The following is a 17,638-nucleotide window of genomic DNA, read 5'->3' on the forward strand; positions in this document are numbered from 1 at the left end:
CTCTGAGATGGAGATGGCCTGGGGGAGAGGGGCTGAATCGAAATCAGCGGCTTCTGGTCTGACAGAGACCTGAGGAAGAATCCTCGTGACAGCACCCAGTCAGCCTTTGCTTGAAACTGCCCAAGGCTGGGGGCAGCTTACCACTTCCAGAGGCAACCTGTCCCACCCAGGGAGGAAGTTCTGGCCTCTGTCCAATCTTCCCTCTTTGCTCCTGGCTTCTCCGATGTCAGTCCACAAGCGTGTAGTGGTCCAGGCATTGTCCCAGGGGCTGAAGGTACTAAGAAGGAAGAGCACCATCCCTGCCCTCAAGAAGCTGCCAGTGGGATGGGGAAGACCACACACTGACAAGTCCCAGTGGAGACCAACTCCCGGCAGGCTGTGGTGGGGAGGAGCCAGGGTAGAATGCTCAGGAGGGCTGTCTGTCCTGTGGCAGCCCATTTCCATTTGGACTGAACATCTTCAGTAGGTGGATGAGGATACCATCCCTGGATCCTCATCTCCTCTACACCTACCCCACTTCTCTCTTCACCCTCATGGTCCCAGAGCTGGTGACAGCAGTGGAGATGACGTTGGGGCAGGATGGGCAGAGGGGGCAGCAAGGGAAGTGGTCCTGGAGGATGAAGATGAAGAAACAACTGGTCAGGCCCTGCAAGAGCAGACCCGGCACCTGGGGAGGCTTAGAGGCAGAGGTGGTTGTGAGGACCCCAGCTGCCTCTTCCTCCCTAGCACCCTTGAGTTCATATGAGGAGAGATGCTTTTGTAGGAGGGCATCCCCAAGAATGGCTGAACAAGCTGTTATATGTGACTGTGATGGAATACTATTGTGTCATAAGAAATGACGAGTAGGATGCTCCCAGAAATCTGGAAAGACTTACATGAACTGATGCAAAGTGAAATGAGCAGAACCAGGAGAATGTTGTATACAGTAACGGCAACATTGTACGGTAATCTGCTGTGAACAACTTAGCTCTTCTCAGCAATGCAAGGATCCAAGACAATTCTGAAGGACTTCTGATAGAAGGTGCTGTCTGTTTTCAGAGAAAGAACTGGTGGAGCCTGAATGCAGATCAAAGCAGGCTTTTTAAATTTTATTTATTTTTCTTGTTTGTTTTTTTTCATTTCAGTCTGTGTTTTGTTTTACAACCTGACTAATATGGAAATATGTTTTGCATGACTACACATGTACAACCTATGTCAGATTGCCTTCTCGGTGAGGGGGTGGGGAATGAGGGAGAGAATTGGAAACTCAGTTTTAAAAGCAAATTTTGAAAATTGTTTTTACATGCAATTGGGGGGAAATAAAATACAAATTTTTTTTTTAAGGAAAAAAGGAAGGCATCCCTGAGGCAGGCAGGGTGACCTGGGCCAGAGCAGGCCTGAAGTTTCTGGACAACTGATACTGACAAACCTAGAACCAGGACGGATTCTAGGTCTGAAGAGCTTTAAAGGGAAAACAAAGCAAGGGGAACCCCGGCTGGGGTCGAAATACAGGAAGCAGGTCTCCCGTCAGGCCTAGAGGATCACAAGAGGGAGATCTCTGCACGAGCCGGCCTCAACATCTGTGCATCAAGAGTCTCCCCTGGGTAGGAGGAGGCTGAAGCACTGGGCTTTGTCCCCACAGGCTGTCACAGTGTGGAGGGTGCCGAGGACTCTGAAAAAGCTTCTGAGTGGGGAACGGCATTGGCACAAGGAAGCAACCGGAAGGGCGTGTGTTCCCCACCCTGCCCCTGCCCCCTGGCAGCAGCCCCAGCCTGGGCACTGTAGGGGGAAGGCATGGCTAGGCAAGTTGAGGCTTGATGTCAGCTAGCACATCCTCACCATTGGCTGTCCCGGAGGGCGTGGACTTCCTTGGGAGGTGGTAGCTCCACGTGTTGGGTGTCTTCAGGCAGAGGCATCGTTGTTGAGGCAGGGGGTGATATGCGGCCCCTGCCATTCTGGGATATTTCTGCTCTTCTTCATCCTCATCTCTGCTTCCTCCCCTCTCTCTCATCCTCCGCCCTGCGTCTCCAGGCCAGCCGGCCTTCCTTGGTCCTGCCTGTGGCTCCCTGACACTTGGGCTTCTGTCCCAAGGGAGCTGGCTGGGCCCGACTGCCTCTCATGGCCCTTTTCCTCCCCCTGAGGTGAGCAGCAGGTCTCTGGCTTGGGGAGTTCCTCATTGCTTCTGGGGGCCTGGGGTTCGAGAGGAAGGAGCAGCCCAGCACTGTACCTTGGAGTTGCAGGGTGGAGGGGGCAGAAGCTGTCTTCTTTCTTTTCCTGGGCATCTGTGGGCTCCTCCTCCCCCGAACTGCAGAACCCCGGAGCCAGACCATCATGTCATCTTTATTGCATGAGAGCAGTGATCGAGTCCATTTCTCCCCCTTCCTAGCCCTGCCCTGCCCTTCCCAGGAGACCCAGACTCAAGCTAGAGCCTCCATTTGGCCTCCTGAATTATGTAGGGGGTCATGGTCGAAGCCCATTAGTCGCTGCTGAGGTCGAAGAGGAGGGGGGCTGGGGGAGCAGGGGCCTAGGAGAGTGAACGAAGCCTGGCCCTCCCCAACCCCCTGGTCCCAGCCTCTCTCCTCTCCCTGAGGGGCAGGGGTGCAGCAGGGGCCCTGGGCCACTCATCTCCTCTGGTGGTCCTCGGCCCAGCCCGCTGCCCTCTCGGGATGCGTGCTGGCCCTCAGTCAGCAGTAGCACCCAGATCCTTGCCCCCATTTTACTGGTGTTGGACCTGACTCAGGGACAGGAAGGGACCGCCCAGGGTCACACATCTAGTGAGGATCAGAGGCAGAATCTGAAGCCTGCTGATGCAGGGCAGTGACCCCTCTCTCCTGCCCTGGAAGGACCTAGCCCCACCGTCTCAGGGGAGCCTGCAAGTCACTCGGTTTGCCTCCCCTCTGGGATCCAGGGGCTGCCAGGCCTAGGCTCCATGGGTGGTATGCAGTGACCTTAGGGGTGGGCCTCCCCTGCGATGCTCCCAGCCCTGCCCTGGGTGACTCTCACGCCCTGCCCTGTCTTTTCTCTGCATGCAGGAGCTCTGCAGATCGAAAACAGCGAGGAGTCGGACCAGGGCAAGTACGAGTGTGTGGCGACCAACTCTGCAGGGACGCGCTATTCAGCCCCCGCGAATCTCTACGTGCGAGGTAAGGAGCCCAGGCAGGCCCCTGTGGAGGACTCCGATGGCCACCATGATTCCCCCTCCTCTGATGCAGCTGTGCTGTCCGGGCTGGCAAGGTGGTGCCGTGGCCTTGGGCCCCCATCCTCCTGGTCATCCCTTGTCCCTCACACGTGTGTTTCTGCCCCTCAGGGCTCACGTGCGTGAGTGTGGCCTGGATGGGCCTCGGGGTGGGCAGGACTGCCCCTGCTCAAGGCTGGGGCACCTGGGGGCTGCCTTCTGTGCAGGATTTGAGGCAAGGACATTCCCCGGAGTGCAGTCTGTGGTGGGACCCAGGTCCAAGCAGCCCAGTGCTCGGGTCTCCTTACCACACCCTGCTTTGTGGCCACTCCCCGGCCTCCCCTCGACGGTGCGCCCCTCAGTCCTCCCTCCCCAAAGTGTTCTCTGCCTGTGAAGACAGTTACCTTCTGCTTCCAAACCAAGCTCAGTGAACAGACGCATAGTAAGCAGGTCCCCCCGGACTGTGTTCAGAAACTGTGACAAGCACAGAGTGCCGGCTGTGGGCGAAGTGGCCTCTGTGTCCGGGGCCCCCGTGGCGAGGGCCAGCTGTCTGCTTGGTGTCTCAGCTCGCCATCCTGCTCTCCTCACTATCAGGTTCTCTTGAATACACTCCCTTCTCTTCTGTGACTCTGCCACCTCCACGCAGGCCCTCCTCACCTGGGCCATTGCACGAGCTGCCTGCAGGCCAGCCTCCACTCAGCCCCCAAAGGAATTTTTGAAAAGCTCAGGTCCAGCCTTGTTACCCGCTACTTAGTAAAGTCCAGGGGCTCCATGTCACCTTCAGGAGCAAATCCGGAATGCTCATCTTGGCATTTGGAGCCCTCCCATTGAACATGTCTCCCGTGGGAGTGAGAGCTCCCTGCGGGCAGGGCCTGAGCAGTGCCTCCTGGACCAGCGTCTGCTCGAGGGTTGCCTCATTCCTCTTGTGGCTCACCTTGGGCCGATAGTTGTGCGTCTCTCTGTTGCAGCCTCTCCTATAGAGATGTCTTGAGCGGGTGGGCTGGGGGCCGTCTGGGAGCGGCTTGCCTCTCCCCGTCCCTGCCCCCTGCCCCCTCCACGCAGCCAAGTGGGGACAGAGGGGCTCGGGCACTGCGCTGTGATCAGAGGATGAATGGCAGTACCAGGCCACTCTAGTCACAAGAAGGAAGCCATAAAAGGAACAAGGTCTGCCCCCCTTCCACCAGAGGGGCAGCTTTCTCAGCATCCCACAGTACATCATTCCTACCTATGCCTGCTGTGTCCCCAACAAGTGGGCATCCCATCTCTGTTTGAACACCTACAAGGATGAGGAGCTCAACAGTTGCTAGGCCGCTGCACTCTGTCTCTCAGCTCTTAATCTGTCTTGTCCCTCCCCATCCTTCTTGGAGAGTTCTACTTTGTCTTTCTCCTTGAAGGGGCCCAACCTGGCCACATGTGCCTGTCAGCCACGCTTGCCTGTGGACGGAGCTCACCTTGGAGCCGCATCTTACAGCTGGGGCCCTGGGGAAGATGGCCTTCCTGAGTGGAAAGCAGGCTGGTCACAGCTAGCTGGTGTACTCCCTGCTGCCCCTCACTCAGGGCCCTCCCCCTGCCATGGAAGCCTCAGACCTGGGTGAGCCTCCTCTCAGTGATGCACAGGCTTCACAGGACCATGGACTGGCCACAGAATGCCCTCTCTCTGGTGACTTCAGTGATTGGACTCATGGCTGGGCCAGAAGCATCTTTGTCCCCGGTGCTCCCAGGGCCTGCTGAGGCCCCAGTCCCTTCTCTGCCCTTTTCTCTGGATTTTGTCTCTGCGCTGGGATTCCTTCCAGATGGCCCAGCTCCCTGGAACAGTGACAGCTCATGTTCTCTTATCCCGAGGGCATCCCTCCAGCAGCCCAGGGCCAGATCCTCCCTAGAGCGGCTTAGCCCACATGGGCAGGGCTGCTGAGCTCAGTGGTGCATAGGAGTCTTCTTCCTGCCCCCCCTTACATACTGAGCAAAGTCCAGGCTTGTGAGCCTGGCATTCAAGGCCCTCTGCAATCATCTGCCTCCAGGTCATGCCAGGCCACTTCTCAACAGGGTAGCTTGTCCTGGCTTTGGGGCCTCAGAGACGTGGCTCACACTGTGTGTCTCTGTCGCTGCCAGCTTCAATCCTCCCCTGCAGAAGCCCAGAATCACAGGGTCTCAGAGTGAAAGACCAAGGCCAAATCAAAATCTCAGGAGTCAAGACTTTGTTAGCATCCAGTGCAACCTGCATCTGAAAGGAATGTTCACTGTAGCATCCCCTCAGTCTCTGTGTGAAGGCCTACCCGCGAGGCAGTCTTCCTCCTGGTTCTGCCCTCTGGGGCCAAGTGGACCACGGTGAGTCCCTCTACCATAGGATAGCCCTTCACATACTTGAAGACATGGCGCCCGAGCCTTTGCTTCCTTCATTTGCTTCTCCCAAGATGCAGACTCCAGGCTCTCCTCCAGCCTGGCTGCCCTCCTCAGGATACTCTCCCACCTGAAGATTTGTGTCCTTGCTCGGGAACCTTGGTACCCAGAGTCACTCAGATGAGCTTTTCCGGCTGCCTCATTGGTCACGCTGTTGACTGACTGAGTTTGCGGGCCACTGGAACCTCCTGATCTTTGTCAGAGAGGCTGGTGTCTGACCCCTCCCCTGTGCTTAGGAAGTTGCTTTTTTGTCTTTATCCCTGGTGAATTTGATCTTCTTCGAGTCGGCGCCTCTCCAGTCTGTCAGGAGCCCTTTGGATGCCGACTTGGCGTCTCGTGTGTTTTCCAACCCTCCCACCTCGTGCCCTCTGCAGAGCCACTCCAGTCGTCTAGGAAGGCTCTTTTCCACCTCTTTTTTTCTCCTAGGCCTTTGTCCCTCCTTGGCCTCCTTATCCTCCTCACCACTTTCTCCCTGCTCTCATCCTCCTTGGCCTTGTGCTGCATGCAGGAGATATGGGATCAGTATTTGTGAGTCTGGCTGAGTGGAGCCCCCCAGAGCCTGCCTTCCTTTCGATATTCTGCTTAAACCTTATTCCTGATTGGTAGATTGCTGAGGCAGGCTCCAGGACTGCTGGGGGAGCCACCCTGTTGCCCCTGGTCCTTGCCTGCTTTCTTTGTAGAGGAGGCTTTCCAGGCGTGGGGCTGGCCCAACTCAGATCTGCTTGTCACCCCGGGGCTGGCCTGTGGCAGAAATGGGTCTCAGGGCTCAGGCATCAGGTTATTGGGCACAGGCAGACAAGGACTGGAGGAGGGAGGGGGCTAAGCCTGACAAAAGCCAAGACCAGGAAAAGGAGGAGATGGCCTTGGAAGAAAGGCTTTCCGAAGGGAGCTGGGGCTCTGAAGAGCGTGACTGGAAGAAGGCCTCAGCAAATGGCCCTAGTCAAGGCCTGCAGTCGGGAGACGGTGCGGAGGGACTAACAAGGCGGCCCTCCAGCCCTCTGGGTGCCTCCCTCCCAGGCCCACATTTGGCAGTTGGCTTACGGTCTGGGGGACAGTGCAGAAACCTTGGCCTTGATTTTGCCTGCCGGCCTCCTACTGCCCTGCTGTGGCACATTGGAGCCTGGGACGCGGACGGTAGGGAGTTCGCCTGCCCTGGGGCCTTCCCGGTAGTTGGGTTGTTCTCTCTGACTCGAGTCTGAGAGGCCTCCAGGGCAGCCCTCTCCACCATCCCCTGGTCCCAAGGCCGCCTCCCTTCCTCTCGGGAAACGTGGGGGCCCCGAGTCAGACTTCACCTCCAGATGTGGCCTGCCTAGGTCTATCCATTCCTGTCTCCCCGTGCCGACAGCCAGCTCCCTGACTCCCTCCCTCCCCTTGGGCAGGCCCAGCCAGGATCCGGTTACAAGCTGGGGTGAGGTCACTACCACCAAAGCCCTCGGGGCCCACGTCGAACATGATGACCTCTCTCTTCTTCTTTTGCACAGGCATGGAGGGGAGGGGGCTGGGCCTGAGCTGTCCACACTCCCCTCCTGGGGTTGGTGGTGGGGAGTTGGGCATCATCACCAGTCTTGGGCTCCACAGGCTCAGAGGGAGGCTGGCCAAGGTCCCTGGGGGCTCTTCTTCAGTGCTTGTTCTCAGGGGCAGAGGAATGGGGGGACGGCCTCAGGGTCCAGCCCTTGTGCTTGGAGGGAAGGCCCATTAGGAAGGGCCCCTTCCTCCCTCCCTCCCTCCTCATTGCTGCCACTCTGGCCATGCTCACACGGGTGTCTGCCTTCCCAGCTCCTGCCGCGAGTGTCCGTAGGGGCCTCAGCCCCGTCCACCTCGTTCTCCATGAGTCTCCAGTCTGTGTGTGAGAGGTGCAGGCCGGCCTGTGTGCGTGTGCGTGATCATGTGGGGCGGGGGCGGGGCAGAAGGCCGTCTCGTCTGTCTTGTCTCGTGGTGTGTGGACAGCTGAAGCTTGGTCTGTTTTTACTCTCTCTGTGTTTCTCCTTGTCTTTTTTTATTCCCTCTTCATCCTCATCGCACTCTGCCATCAACCCAAACTCTCATCTCTCAGATCAGCGAGAAGGTTGGTCTCTTTCACTTCTTATCTCTCCATCGACAGCCCTGCAGGTCAGATGGGACGTGGCCACAGGGACAGGGGAGCCGGGCTGGCCTGGCTCTTGGGGCCGTGCTCCTTCTGGCTGGCCCCTGGGCTGCCCCACTGCCCACCTGAATTCTGCCTGTTGGCCTGGGGCTGAGGATCAGCCGGGCTGGGCCAAGCCCATTGGGAGGGCTGAGGGGGCCGTTAGTTCCTCACCTGCCCCCCCCCACACCCTGCATGTTGTTATTGCCTGAAGGCCCCACCCCCGTCCTGCACCTCCTCTGCCTACGCATGCCCATATGTGTAGGTATATACATGTGCACTCATATGCGTGACATCTGCATGCACCTAGATTAGCCTTAGTACTGTGCATGCTCTGGGCTGGGCCTCATAAGGTCAACTTCCTGTTAAAATACCAAGCCAGCTCTGGCTCTGGACATAGCTTGCCGGGCTGGCCCTGCCCTCTGCCCCCACTGTTGAAGCCGGGGCCCAGGGAGAAGCAGCAGCCCCCTGCAGAGTTAGGCACCTACCCAGCAGAACCTCAGGGCTCCTCTCCTAGTGCAGACATCCCTGGGGAGCTGGCTTCGTTCTGGCCCTGAGAACTCGGCCATAGGGCACCCTGGGAACCTGGTCTCTTCATCTCCAAGCCCCATCTGTTCCTCTTGGACTCGGGAAGGCACTTTCTCTTGGGCCCTGGGCTGGGCGGTTTTTCTCACCGTTCTCTGGGGACTGAGTTGCTGAAGCTAGATGGAGCCTGTCCAGGAAAGGGAGAGGGGGAGAGATCTCCCCGCTCAGCTCAGATTTCAGGATGAGCGCCTCTGGCCAGGCCTTCCTGGGCCCTGGAGCCGTTCACTTGCTCGGTTTTGCTGACTGGGCTTAGCAGAGAGTTCAGAAAGCACTCATCAGCAGGGAGGCAGGAGCTCTGGGCCTGGCCCCCCCAGCCAGCCTCAGAGGCTGCTAGAGACAACGTGTAAATACTCAGTGGGCAGCAGAGTGGAGTTTCTAAATAGTGGGGGGCTGCCCCAGGTTTGTTTGGCCCGGGTAATTATATCTTATGTCTCCTGGCTTTGCCCAGCCCAGGAGTTTAATTGCTTGCCAGTGGTGACTGCTGCTACAAGGTTATTTATCAGAGGTATTTTGTCCTGGGGCAGCAGATCCCTCCCCTCCCCCAGCCTTAATGTTGTGGTATTTTCATCACAGAAATTTCGGGGAGTGAATGCAAACTGCCAGCAGGGCAGACTACCCCCACCCCTCTCCATTAGCCTGTCACTCTGTGAATGCTGATGTCTCCCAGCCCCCCTCTCCTTTATAGGGGGTTGTCAGCACAGAAATTAGACTTCAGAAGTTGTAGTTGAAATCTAATCCCAAAACGGCAAGGCCCTATTTGGGAAATTGTCTGAGGTCTCAGCAGCACACATGAGAAGTGTTGGGAGTAGAGAAGTCTGGGAGAACCTTGGCTTTCCCAGGCCGGGTGTCCTCTTCCCTCCCCTGTTCTAGGTCCTGGCTAGGGAGCGAGTGCTTTAGTGGCCAGGCCACTGTGGAAGGAAGGAAGGTGGAAGGAGGCCTTTGGCAGCCTGGCCTAGGCTCTGACCACCACTCAGCCTGGACCAAGGCCCGGACCCAACAGCTTGATAGCAGCCCCTGAGGGGAAGCAGGCACAGAGACAGAGGAGTGCAGGAAGGCACCATGAAAATACAGTCACCTCCTCTACCTCTCTTGGAGCCCAGAGCAGGGCCAGACCTAGAGAGGCCTGAGTTTCCAGATGGGATTTGGCCCATGGGGGTGGCAGGAAGCTTGGTGGGGTGTGAGCCGAGGGGAAGGGGGTGGAGACCATCTGGAGTGGGGGGGTGGCACGTCGGTGGAACTGAAGATCCAGAAGACTAGACTCCCTTGGGGTTATCAGTTAGCCCTGCTGGACAGCCCAGCCAAGCCTAGTGGGGAGTAACCCTCCCAGCAGAAAAAGCAGAGCCAGCCTGATAGGGTTCATGATTGCGGGGGACCCCAAGACAAAGGATGGACTCAGCCTCAGGTGACAGCACCAGGAGCTGTGGGGAGGGGGAATCACGGAGATAGACTAAGGCTTAGGGTCAGAAAAACCTCATACTCCTGTCCCAGTATGAGAGGGACTGCCGCAGTCCCAAGGGGCATCCTCGTTCTGGGCCTGGGGATAGAGTTTGTGGCAGCCCTGTTCCTGTGTCCCTAACCTTGGTGACCTCTACTGGGAACTAAGCATTGGGAGGCACTGCAAGGTCAAACTGATCCCCAGCCTGGCCATGACCTTGGCTTCCGGAAAAATTGTCTTCATCCCGGCAGGAAGCACTATAAGTTTAAAGGGGGAACATGGAGAGAAGCAGGTCAGACAGGCGTGGGCCCTGACAGCAGGGGAGACCAGAGGGATTTGAACCCAGGCCCCCTTGCTTCTGAGCCCCCAACCAGATGGTCAGGATCATCATGCATTGAGAAGGCCCCTCTGTGCCAGCCCTGGGCTGGCTTCTGGCGTTACAGAGACAGGAAACTGTCCTCTGCGTCGCAGGTTCCTCTCAGCCCAGGTGAACATTGCAAAGGAAAGGGTAGTTCAGGATCCCAGCAGAGCTGCAGGGCGACCAGGAGGGCCCTGTCCCCACTGAGAGTTCCCAGTTCCCAGAGCTGGCAGGGCTGTCAGAAACACCCAGTCCTGGGGCAGCTAGGTGGTGCAGAGGATAGAGCATCAGCCCTGAAGTCAGGAGGACCTGAGTTCAAATCCGGCCTCAGACACCTAATGCTTCCTAGCTACATGACTCTGGGCAAGTCACTTAGTCCCAATTGCCTCACTTAAAAAAAAAAATAATGAAACAGTCCAGCCCATATAGAGCAAGCTGTCCCTGTCTGGCATTTTGGACCTGTGGTTGTCCAGCGTCTGCTGGCGGAGCTCTCGGGTCCAGAAGTTTACTGACTGCCTCCGTGGGGACAACTCTGAGGGCTGACAAGTCAAGGGAAAGGCATTTCAGGCCTGGGCAACAGGCTGAGGCATGGCGTGGAAAGCGACTTGGCTCCTAAGACCATGGAGAGCCAGGTGTCAGTACAGCAGGCTGGGGCACCCAGGTGTAGGGCTGCCAAGCCAGGTCTACCAGGAGAGAGAGGAGAGACATGGGCAGGTCTGTTCCAGCGGCCTTGAGGAGGCAAGTGTGAGTGCACCATCCAAGAAAGAGTCCACAGGGATGGACAGGTGTGTTCTGGGCCCAGAGAGGGTACGCACAGAACAAGTGGCAAACCTGTGGCCTGCCTCTGCCTCCCAACCAGGAGTTGACATGGGCTCTAGGCTGAGCTGGGCACCATGTTCTAGGTTCTGGGCCAACTGAGCTCCATATTCTGGGCTCTAGGCCAAGCTGGGTGCCATATTCTAGGTTCTGGGCCAAGCTGGGCACCATATTCTGGCTTCTAGGCCGAGCGGGGCACCCTATTCTAGGTCCTGGGCCAAGCTGGGCACCATATTCTGGGTTCTAAGATGGACTGGGCTCTGGGCTAGGCAAGACAGGTCGTAAACTGTCCTCAAGGAGTCCTAGGGGCCAGAAGAGAAGGAAGAAAGGCCATTCAACCATACTGGGGAAGGAATGGACTCCGTGAGCCTATCTTTCTAGTCTTGTACTCTAGTGTTAAACCAGACTAATCGGCTAGCTGCTCCCCATAGATGAAATGCCAGGCTGTTTCTGCCTAGTAGTATCTTTGACTTCCTTTAGGATCCTTCTTAGAGCCTCTGTAGACACTACTGCCATCCTCCAATACCCCCCTCCCCAGTCATTAGCACTGTCATCTGGTAATTAGCACTTCCTTTAGGTAGATTTTGTATTTATTTAAATGTATAAGTATCCTTCCCCCCACTTCCCCATCCTGTCTCCCATCATCCTATAGAACATATAAGCTTCTTGAGGACAAGAGCTTACTGTTGTAAATCATATACATAGCAGATGCTTAACAAACATTTGGGTTGAAAGGCATAAGCTGGGAGAAGGCCAGTGTGGTATCCACACCAGTGAGGGAGGTGCTGTGGGCTGGGGCCTCCAGGCCTCAAGTCTCTGTCTCACTCAGGAAGTGGATAGGTTTGGATGCTGTAGGACAGAGGGCCTGAGCCGTTTCCGTTCTCAGGGCCAGGAGGGCCTGGAGTTTGGGACCCGGGGCAGGGAGGGGCAGCCTTTCATTGTAGCTCTGGGAGTTCCCTCTGCATGCCTGCTTGTGTGCCTGTGCATGGCTTCTTCCAGACCAGGCTAAGTGTGGCTCTCTGGTCCTGTCTCCTGCCTGCCAGTCGACTTGCTCAGCCGTCATCAAGGCTGTGTCTGTGGGCTGCTCCCCGTCCTGCCGGTCCGGCCTAGACCTCCTGCATGCCAAGGGTGTGGCATATGTCGTACTGGCTTTGGAGACAGGGAGGGGGGGATGTTAGGGTCATGTCCCTGGGCCGAGCACCTCAGGACACCTTTGATCCAAGAAATCTTTTCCCGATTTTAAGCCTAAGCCCTGCTCCCTGAGAGGCTCAGGGTGTGCCCCCCATGCCTGGAACCACCCCTCCATCATGTTAAACCCATCGTCATGCCCATTGAGCCCGCCCCCTCCCGTGGACGTATGGTTCCCATCACTTCCTGCAGCCTGTGGGCTAGGTTCATGTAGGGTCCCCACCAGGGTACCCCGAGACCCATTCAGCCTTCCCTTCCACTTCCCCCCTTGCCACTGCATATCCTCTTGACCCACACCCCTGGCCAGGCCATTGGCCCCCAGGAGGTCAGGGTATTGGGCCCCTGGAGCTGCAGGTATCCTCCATCTGGCCAGTCGCCTGGTTCTTTTGAATGAGGCTACAGGATTGTCTCTGCCCAGGGCTTCTCTCTTGCTCTGGGGAGGCAGTTGGCACAGACCCTGGCTCTGTTCCTTACCAGCTGTGGGACTCAGTGGTATCTTCAGATCTTGGGGTCTTGCTCTCCTGACTCCAGATCCCTGGGTGGGTCCTGCAGGACATGGAGGTCCACTGACCCCACCCCTCCAAATGAGGGACCCCTTCCTTACCTCTAAGCACGAGACCCGAGGAGGGCCCTCCAGGCCTGAGAATGTTGAGGCTGGTCCCAAGAAGGAGATGACTTGGAATGGGCTGGGAGGCCGAGGCTGCCCTGGGAGCACAGGTTGGCCCACAGCTGCCGGGGCAATGAGGGGCATTCGGGGGAAAGACGGGCAGCCTGGTGGCCTTTCCCAGCCTGGCCCACAAGTCTATTGGGCCCCTCTCTTCCTGCAGTGCGCCGGGTGGCTCCCCGTTTCTCCATCCCCCCCAGTAACCATGAGGTGATGCCCGGGGGCAGCGTGAACCTAACCTGTGTAGCAGTGGGCGCTCCCATGCCCTATGTCAAGTGGATGGCTGGAGCTGAGGAGCTCACCCGGGAGGATGAGATGCCTGTTGGCCGGAATGTTCTGGAACTCACCAACATCGTTCAGTCGGCCAACTACACTTGTGTGGCTATCTCCTCCCTGGGTCTGATTGAAGCCACCGCCCAGATCACTGTCAAAGGTCAGCTGGGCTGGGCCAGGGGCAGTGGGACAGAATGGGATGGGGCAAGAAGGGGCTGGAAAGTGATGAGAAGGGGAGGGAGATTAGGACCTACCTTTCTTCTCCTTGGACATCCGTGGGTGTGGGTGTGGAGAGAGAAAAAGATAATGTCTAGGAGACGTTATTAGTTAACTGATATTAGCCTGGAAGGTTTATGGGGGAGAGCCCCAAGGCTGTATTCTGTTTAACGTTTTCCTCAATGACCTGGCTTAATGCCCTGCACAGCAAGATAACCTCTCATCAGGTGTGAGGATGCAGAATGAAGGTGGGAGGGAGAGCTAAGGCAATGGATGACTCTTGGTGGGTTAGAAGGTTAGGCAAATGTAAACTGGAATGGAATAGGGTGAACATAAAGTATTAGGCTTGGGTCCCAAAAGTCACCCTCAGAAGCCACAGATAGATTGGTGCAGAGCCTAACTGAGGGTTTTGCCTGACTTTTCATCCCTAGGATGCATAAACTAGCCCCTGGCCAGGTGTGGAGGAAGAGATCAGGGAGAGGCAGCAGAGACGGGGTGTGTAGGGGCATCAGGCAGCTTCCCAGAGTGAGAGCGCCGTCACCCCCAGTCCCATGTTCCCACACACCCCCTCCCACTTCTCTCCTAGGCCATTTGTCCATCCTCATCTTCCTGGGTCTCTGACACTGCTCTCCTCTGCTTGTCTGACCCCCTTCAGTCTCCTTCACTCTCTTCCTGCAGGTCACACCCTTTCACTGAGGCTGGCCCCCAAAGCTGTGTCCTGGGCTCTTTTCTACCTCCACACTCTCTTAGTAGCTCCTTACCCCCAGGGATCAGTTAGCATCCCCATGCAAATGATTCTCAGATCACACTGTCAGCGCCCGCCTTTCTGCTGAGTCCAGTCCCTCGTGGCCAGCTGCCTGTTGGACGTCTCAGATCGGAATGTCACGGGTGTCTCAAACTCAGCACGTCCAAAATCAGTTCATTCTCTCCGCTCTTCCTTTTTTCCCAACTTCTCCTGTGACTGTCCAGGGTACTGCCCTCCCAGTTACCCAGGCTCCCCTTTGGTTCTCACCTGTGCTCATCAGATGCAGCTAGGTGATGCGATGGAGAGAGCCCTGGGCCTGGAGTAAGGAAGACCTGGATGAGTCACTGAACCGCTGTCTGCCTCAGTTTCCTCATCTATAAAATGGGGATAATAATAGCACTTACTTCCCAGGGTTTTCGTGAGGCTCAAATAAAATCATATTTCTAGATCACTTAGAACAGTGCCTGGCACATAGTAGACACTATGTAGATGCTTACTGTTATTGTCGTAAGCCATAATGTGCTAGCATTTGTCACCAGCCCGGTGCATAGCACAGACCTCAGCAGATAGCTCTGTGATGTGCACAGTCCAAATGTTTTGTCTTGTTTATTCATTGGATGAAGAACCTAAAGCTGAGAGAGGGAAAATAATCAGGGTCCTACAGATGGAAAGTGCTGGAGCAGGACTTGAACCCGACTCTCTCCAGGCTGCAGGCCCCGTGCTGCCTCTCCCCTGCTAGGCTGCCTAGGGCTCAGAGGAGGCTCTTGGGGCAGGGTTGGCCGTGTTGGGTGGTGCTGACGCACTCCTCTGTCCTCAGCACTGCCAAGGCCTCCCATTGAGCTGGTGGTGACAGAGACCACGGCTACAAGTGTGACCCTGACCTGGGACTCGGGGAATGCAGAGCCCGTGTCCTACTATGGCATCCAGTACCGGCCGACAGCCGGGGACAGCACATTCCAGGAGGTGGATGGTGTGGCCACCACGCGCTACAGCATCGGCGGCCTCAGCCCATTTTCGGAGTACGAGTTCCGTGTGCTAGCTGTGAACAACATAGGGCGTGGGCCTCCCAGTGAGCTGGTGACAGCCCGCACAGGAGAACAGGCACCTTCTAGCCCGCCACTGCGCGTGCAAGCCCGCATGCTGAGTGCAAGCACCATGCTTGTACAGTGGGAGCCCCCAGATGAGCCCAACGGTCTGGTGCGTGGCTACCGCGTCTACTACACTCCAGATGCCCTGCTGCCCCTCAGCTCCTGGCACAAACACAACACGGACGACAGCCACCTCACCACCGTGGGCAGCCTGGTAACCGGCATCACCTACAGCATCCGCGTGTTGGCATTCACTGCTGTCGGCGACGGGCCACCCTCTCCCCCCATTCAGGTCAAGACACAGCAGGGAGGTGTGTGATGTGACCAGCAGGCTTTCTGTAGGATGGGACGCTTTCCCCTCTCCCTCCGGTCCAGTGGGCTCACTAAGTCTTCAGCCCCCAGGGTGGGGGGGGGGTGGCTTCTCCTGGTTGGGGCACATGTAAAATGACAGCCCTGGCTCAGGCGGGGTAGTGTTCAGTCGGCTAAAGCTCACAAGATAAAATCAAATGTAAGGGATCCCAAAAGTCAGCTGCCAAGTATGAGGTGTAGCAGGTGTGGCTAGACAGCAGCTCATCTGAAGAAGATCTGAGGGGGTTAGTGGACTGCAAGTTCAGTCTGAGTCTGCGGGATAGTGTAATGTAGTGGCCTAGGAAGCTTATGCATTCTTAGTCTTAAGTCTCAGACTGGGGAGGTGATGATCCGTCCTACTGTATTATGCCTAGTCTGTCCCCCTCCAGAGAACATCATAGCGGGCCTCGAATCTACTCCATGTGATATTGGTTGAAGGACCTAGGATGCCCAGTGTAGAGAAGAGAAGATGGGGGAGGGGGTCAGGCGAGCTGGTCATGAGGAGGGGGCGCTCAGCTCTGTTCTTCTTGGCTCCAGAGGGCAGAACAATGAAGAGGAGGGGAGGGAGGATGTTGCAGAAGCAGATTGAGGCTGGATGTCTGGAGAAATGTCTCGCTAGGTAGGCCTGTCCCAGAGTGGCAGGGAGCTCCCCTCCCTGGACATCTTTCAGGTAGCAGTGATCTCTTGTCAAGGGTGCAGTTGATGGGTCCTGGCCTGGCTTCAGGCCTGGGTTGGACTGGAAGCCTCACTCAGAGTTACTGCTAGCTCTGCTAGGGTGATGGGGTTGGCAGGGAGTGGCCAGGTGCTACTTCAGTGGGGAGCTGACTGTCTCCTGGGACCCTTTTCAGTGCCGGCCCAGCCCGCAGACTTCCAGGCCGAGGCCGAGTCAGACACCAGGGTCCTGCTATCTTGGCTTCTGCCCCCTCAGGAGAGAATCACCAAGTATGAGCTACTGTACTGGGAAGGAGAAGATGGACCCCAGGTGAGCAGGGCCAAGGGTTGGGGCAGAGGAGAGACTCAGGGCACCTTGGTTGTTTGGTGTACCCACCAAATGGACTGTCATCAAGGAGGCAGGATCACTACTGAAACCCCCAGAAGTATATTGAATGCCAAATCCAAGAAAGGAGTGGGTTCAGGTTGGCAAAGGTCATAAGCAAGAGAGCCGAGAGGTCTCCATTCCAAGCAGCGTCCCAGAGGCCTGGGGGAGGTCCTGTGGCCCCCCTGGTTCTCAAGGTGGAGGGGTAAATCAAAGAGTGAGAGGTAGGGTGTGGAGGAGTCAGCATTGTGGATTAAGAGAGATATCCTGGGCAGCAAGGTGGTGCAGTGGATAGAGCACTGGCCCTGGAGTCAGGAGGACCGAGTTCAAATCTGGCTTCAGACACATAACACTCACTAGCTGTTGCCTAGCCCCAAAAAAGCAAGAGAGAGAGAGAGACAGAGACAGAGAGAGAGATCCTTAGATGAGGAAGTCCAGGAGCCAGAGCAGTTTTGGCCTGGTTGCAGGCCTCATGGAAGCATGGGGGTGGGCCCCTCCTTCACTGGTGTCCTCAGGCAGGGCTTGGATGACCACTTGTTAGGGATTTGGGGCCTCAGTTAAATGCCTCTCAGGTCCTCTCTGACTCTCAGACCTGTAATCCATCGAGATGATAGCAATGGAAAGGTCCTGCTAGATCAGGCATGCCCTCAGGGGTCTGCCAATCTGAAGGGAGAGATGGGGAACAGGAGAATCAGACCCAAAGAGAGACAATCGTTTTGTTGAGTAACTGGTTCCTTCTGCTCTTCTAGCAAAAAGTGACCTTTGACCCCACTTCATCCTACATCCTGGAGGACCTGAAGCCAGATACCCTATACCGCTTCCAGCTGGCTGCCCGTTCAGACCTGGGGGTTGGGGTGTTCACACCCCCCGTCGAGACACGCACACAGCAGTCCAGTAAGTGTCCTGAGCCAGTCACCTCCTGTCCTGGCCCTGCTAGGGCTTTCCCAAGGCCTGGGGGCACACACTGCCTCCCCCAGCTTGCAGCTTCTTCGAGGCTGCTGAGACCTGGGCTTAGGGCTCCTTCAGAGATAAGGAGAAAACCTGGTAAGTGGCCTCAAGTCTGAGAAGGAGCTCGAAGGCCCCCAGCCCTTCTCCTCATCTCCTCCCCCTCTCCTCTCCTCCCCTCCCCCAGCTCTCCTCCCTGTCTCTCTCCTTCCTGCCATTCCTCTGTGGGATAGCTTTAGAGTTAAGGGGTATCATCCAGCCTCCTCTG

General features: G+C 56.9%; 1 protein-coding gene across 1 annotated transcript in view; it reads left to right on the top strand.

The window, feature by feature from the left end:
- PTPRF (protein tyrosine phosphatase receptor type F) overlaps nucleotides 1-17,638 on the top strand; it is a 101,115-nt gene that overhangs the window by 47,739 nt on the left and 35,738 nt on the right. The window contains 5 exon segments of the mRNA XM_078156594.1: nucleotides 3,012-3,122; nucleotides 12,883-13,152; nucleotides 14,771-15,352; nucleotides 16,238-16,371; nucleotides 17,175-17,319. Coding sequence (XP_078012720.1) covers nucleotides 3,012-3,122; nucleotides 12,883-13,152; nucleotides 14,771-15,352; nucleotides 16,238-16,371; nucleotides 17,175-17,319 — 1,242 coding nt within the window.

The sequence above is a fragment of the Phascolarctos cinereus genome, unplaced genomic scaffold (assembly GCF_003287225.1).
Source record: "Phascolarctos cinereus isolate Bilbo 61053 unplaced genomic scaffold, phaCin_HiC Scaffold_5;HRSCAF=322, whole genome shotgun sequence".
NCBI classification, from domain to species: Eukaryota; Metazoa; Chordata; class Mammalia; order Diprotodontia; family Phascolarctidae; genus Phascolarctos; species Phascolarctos cinereus.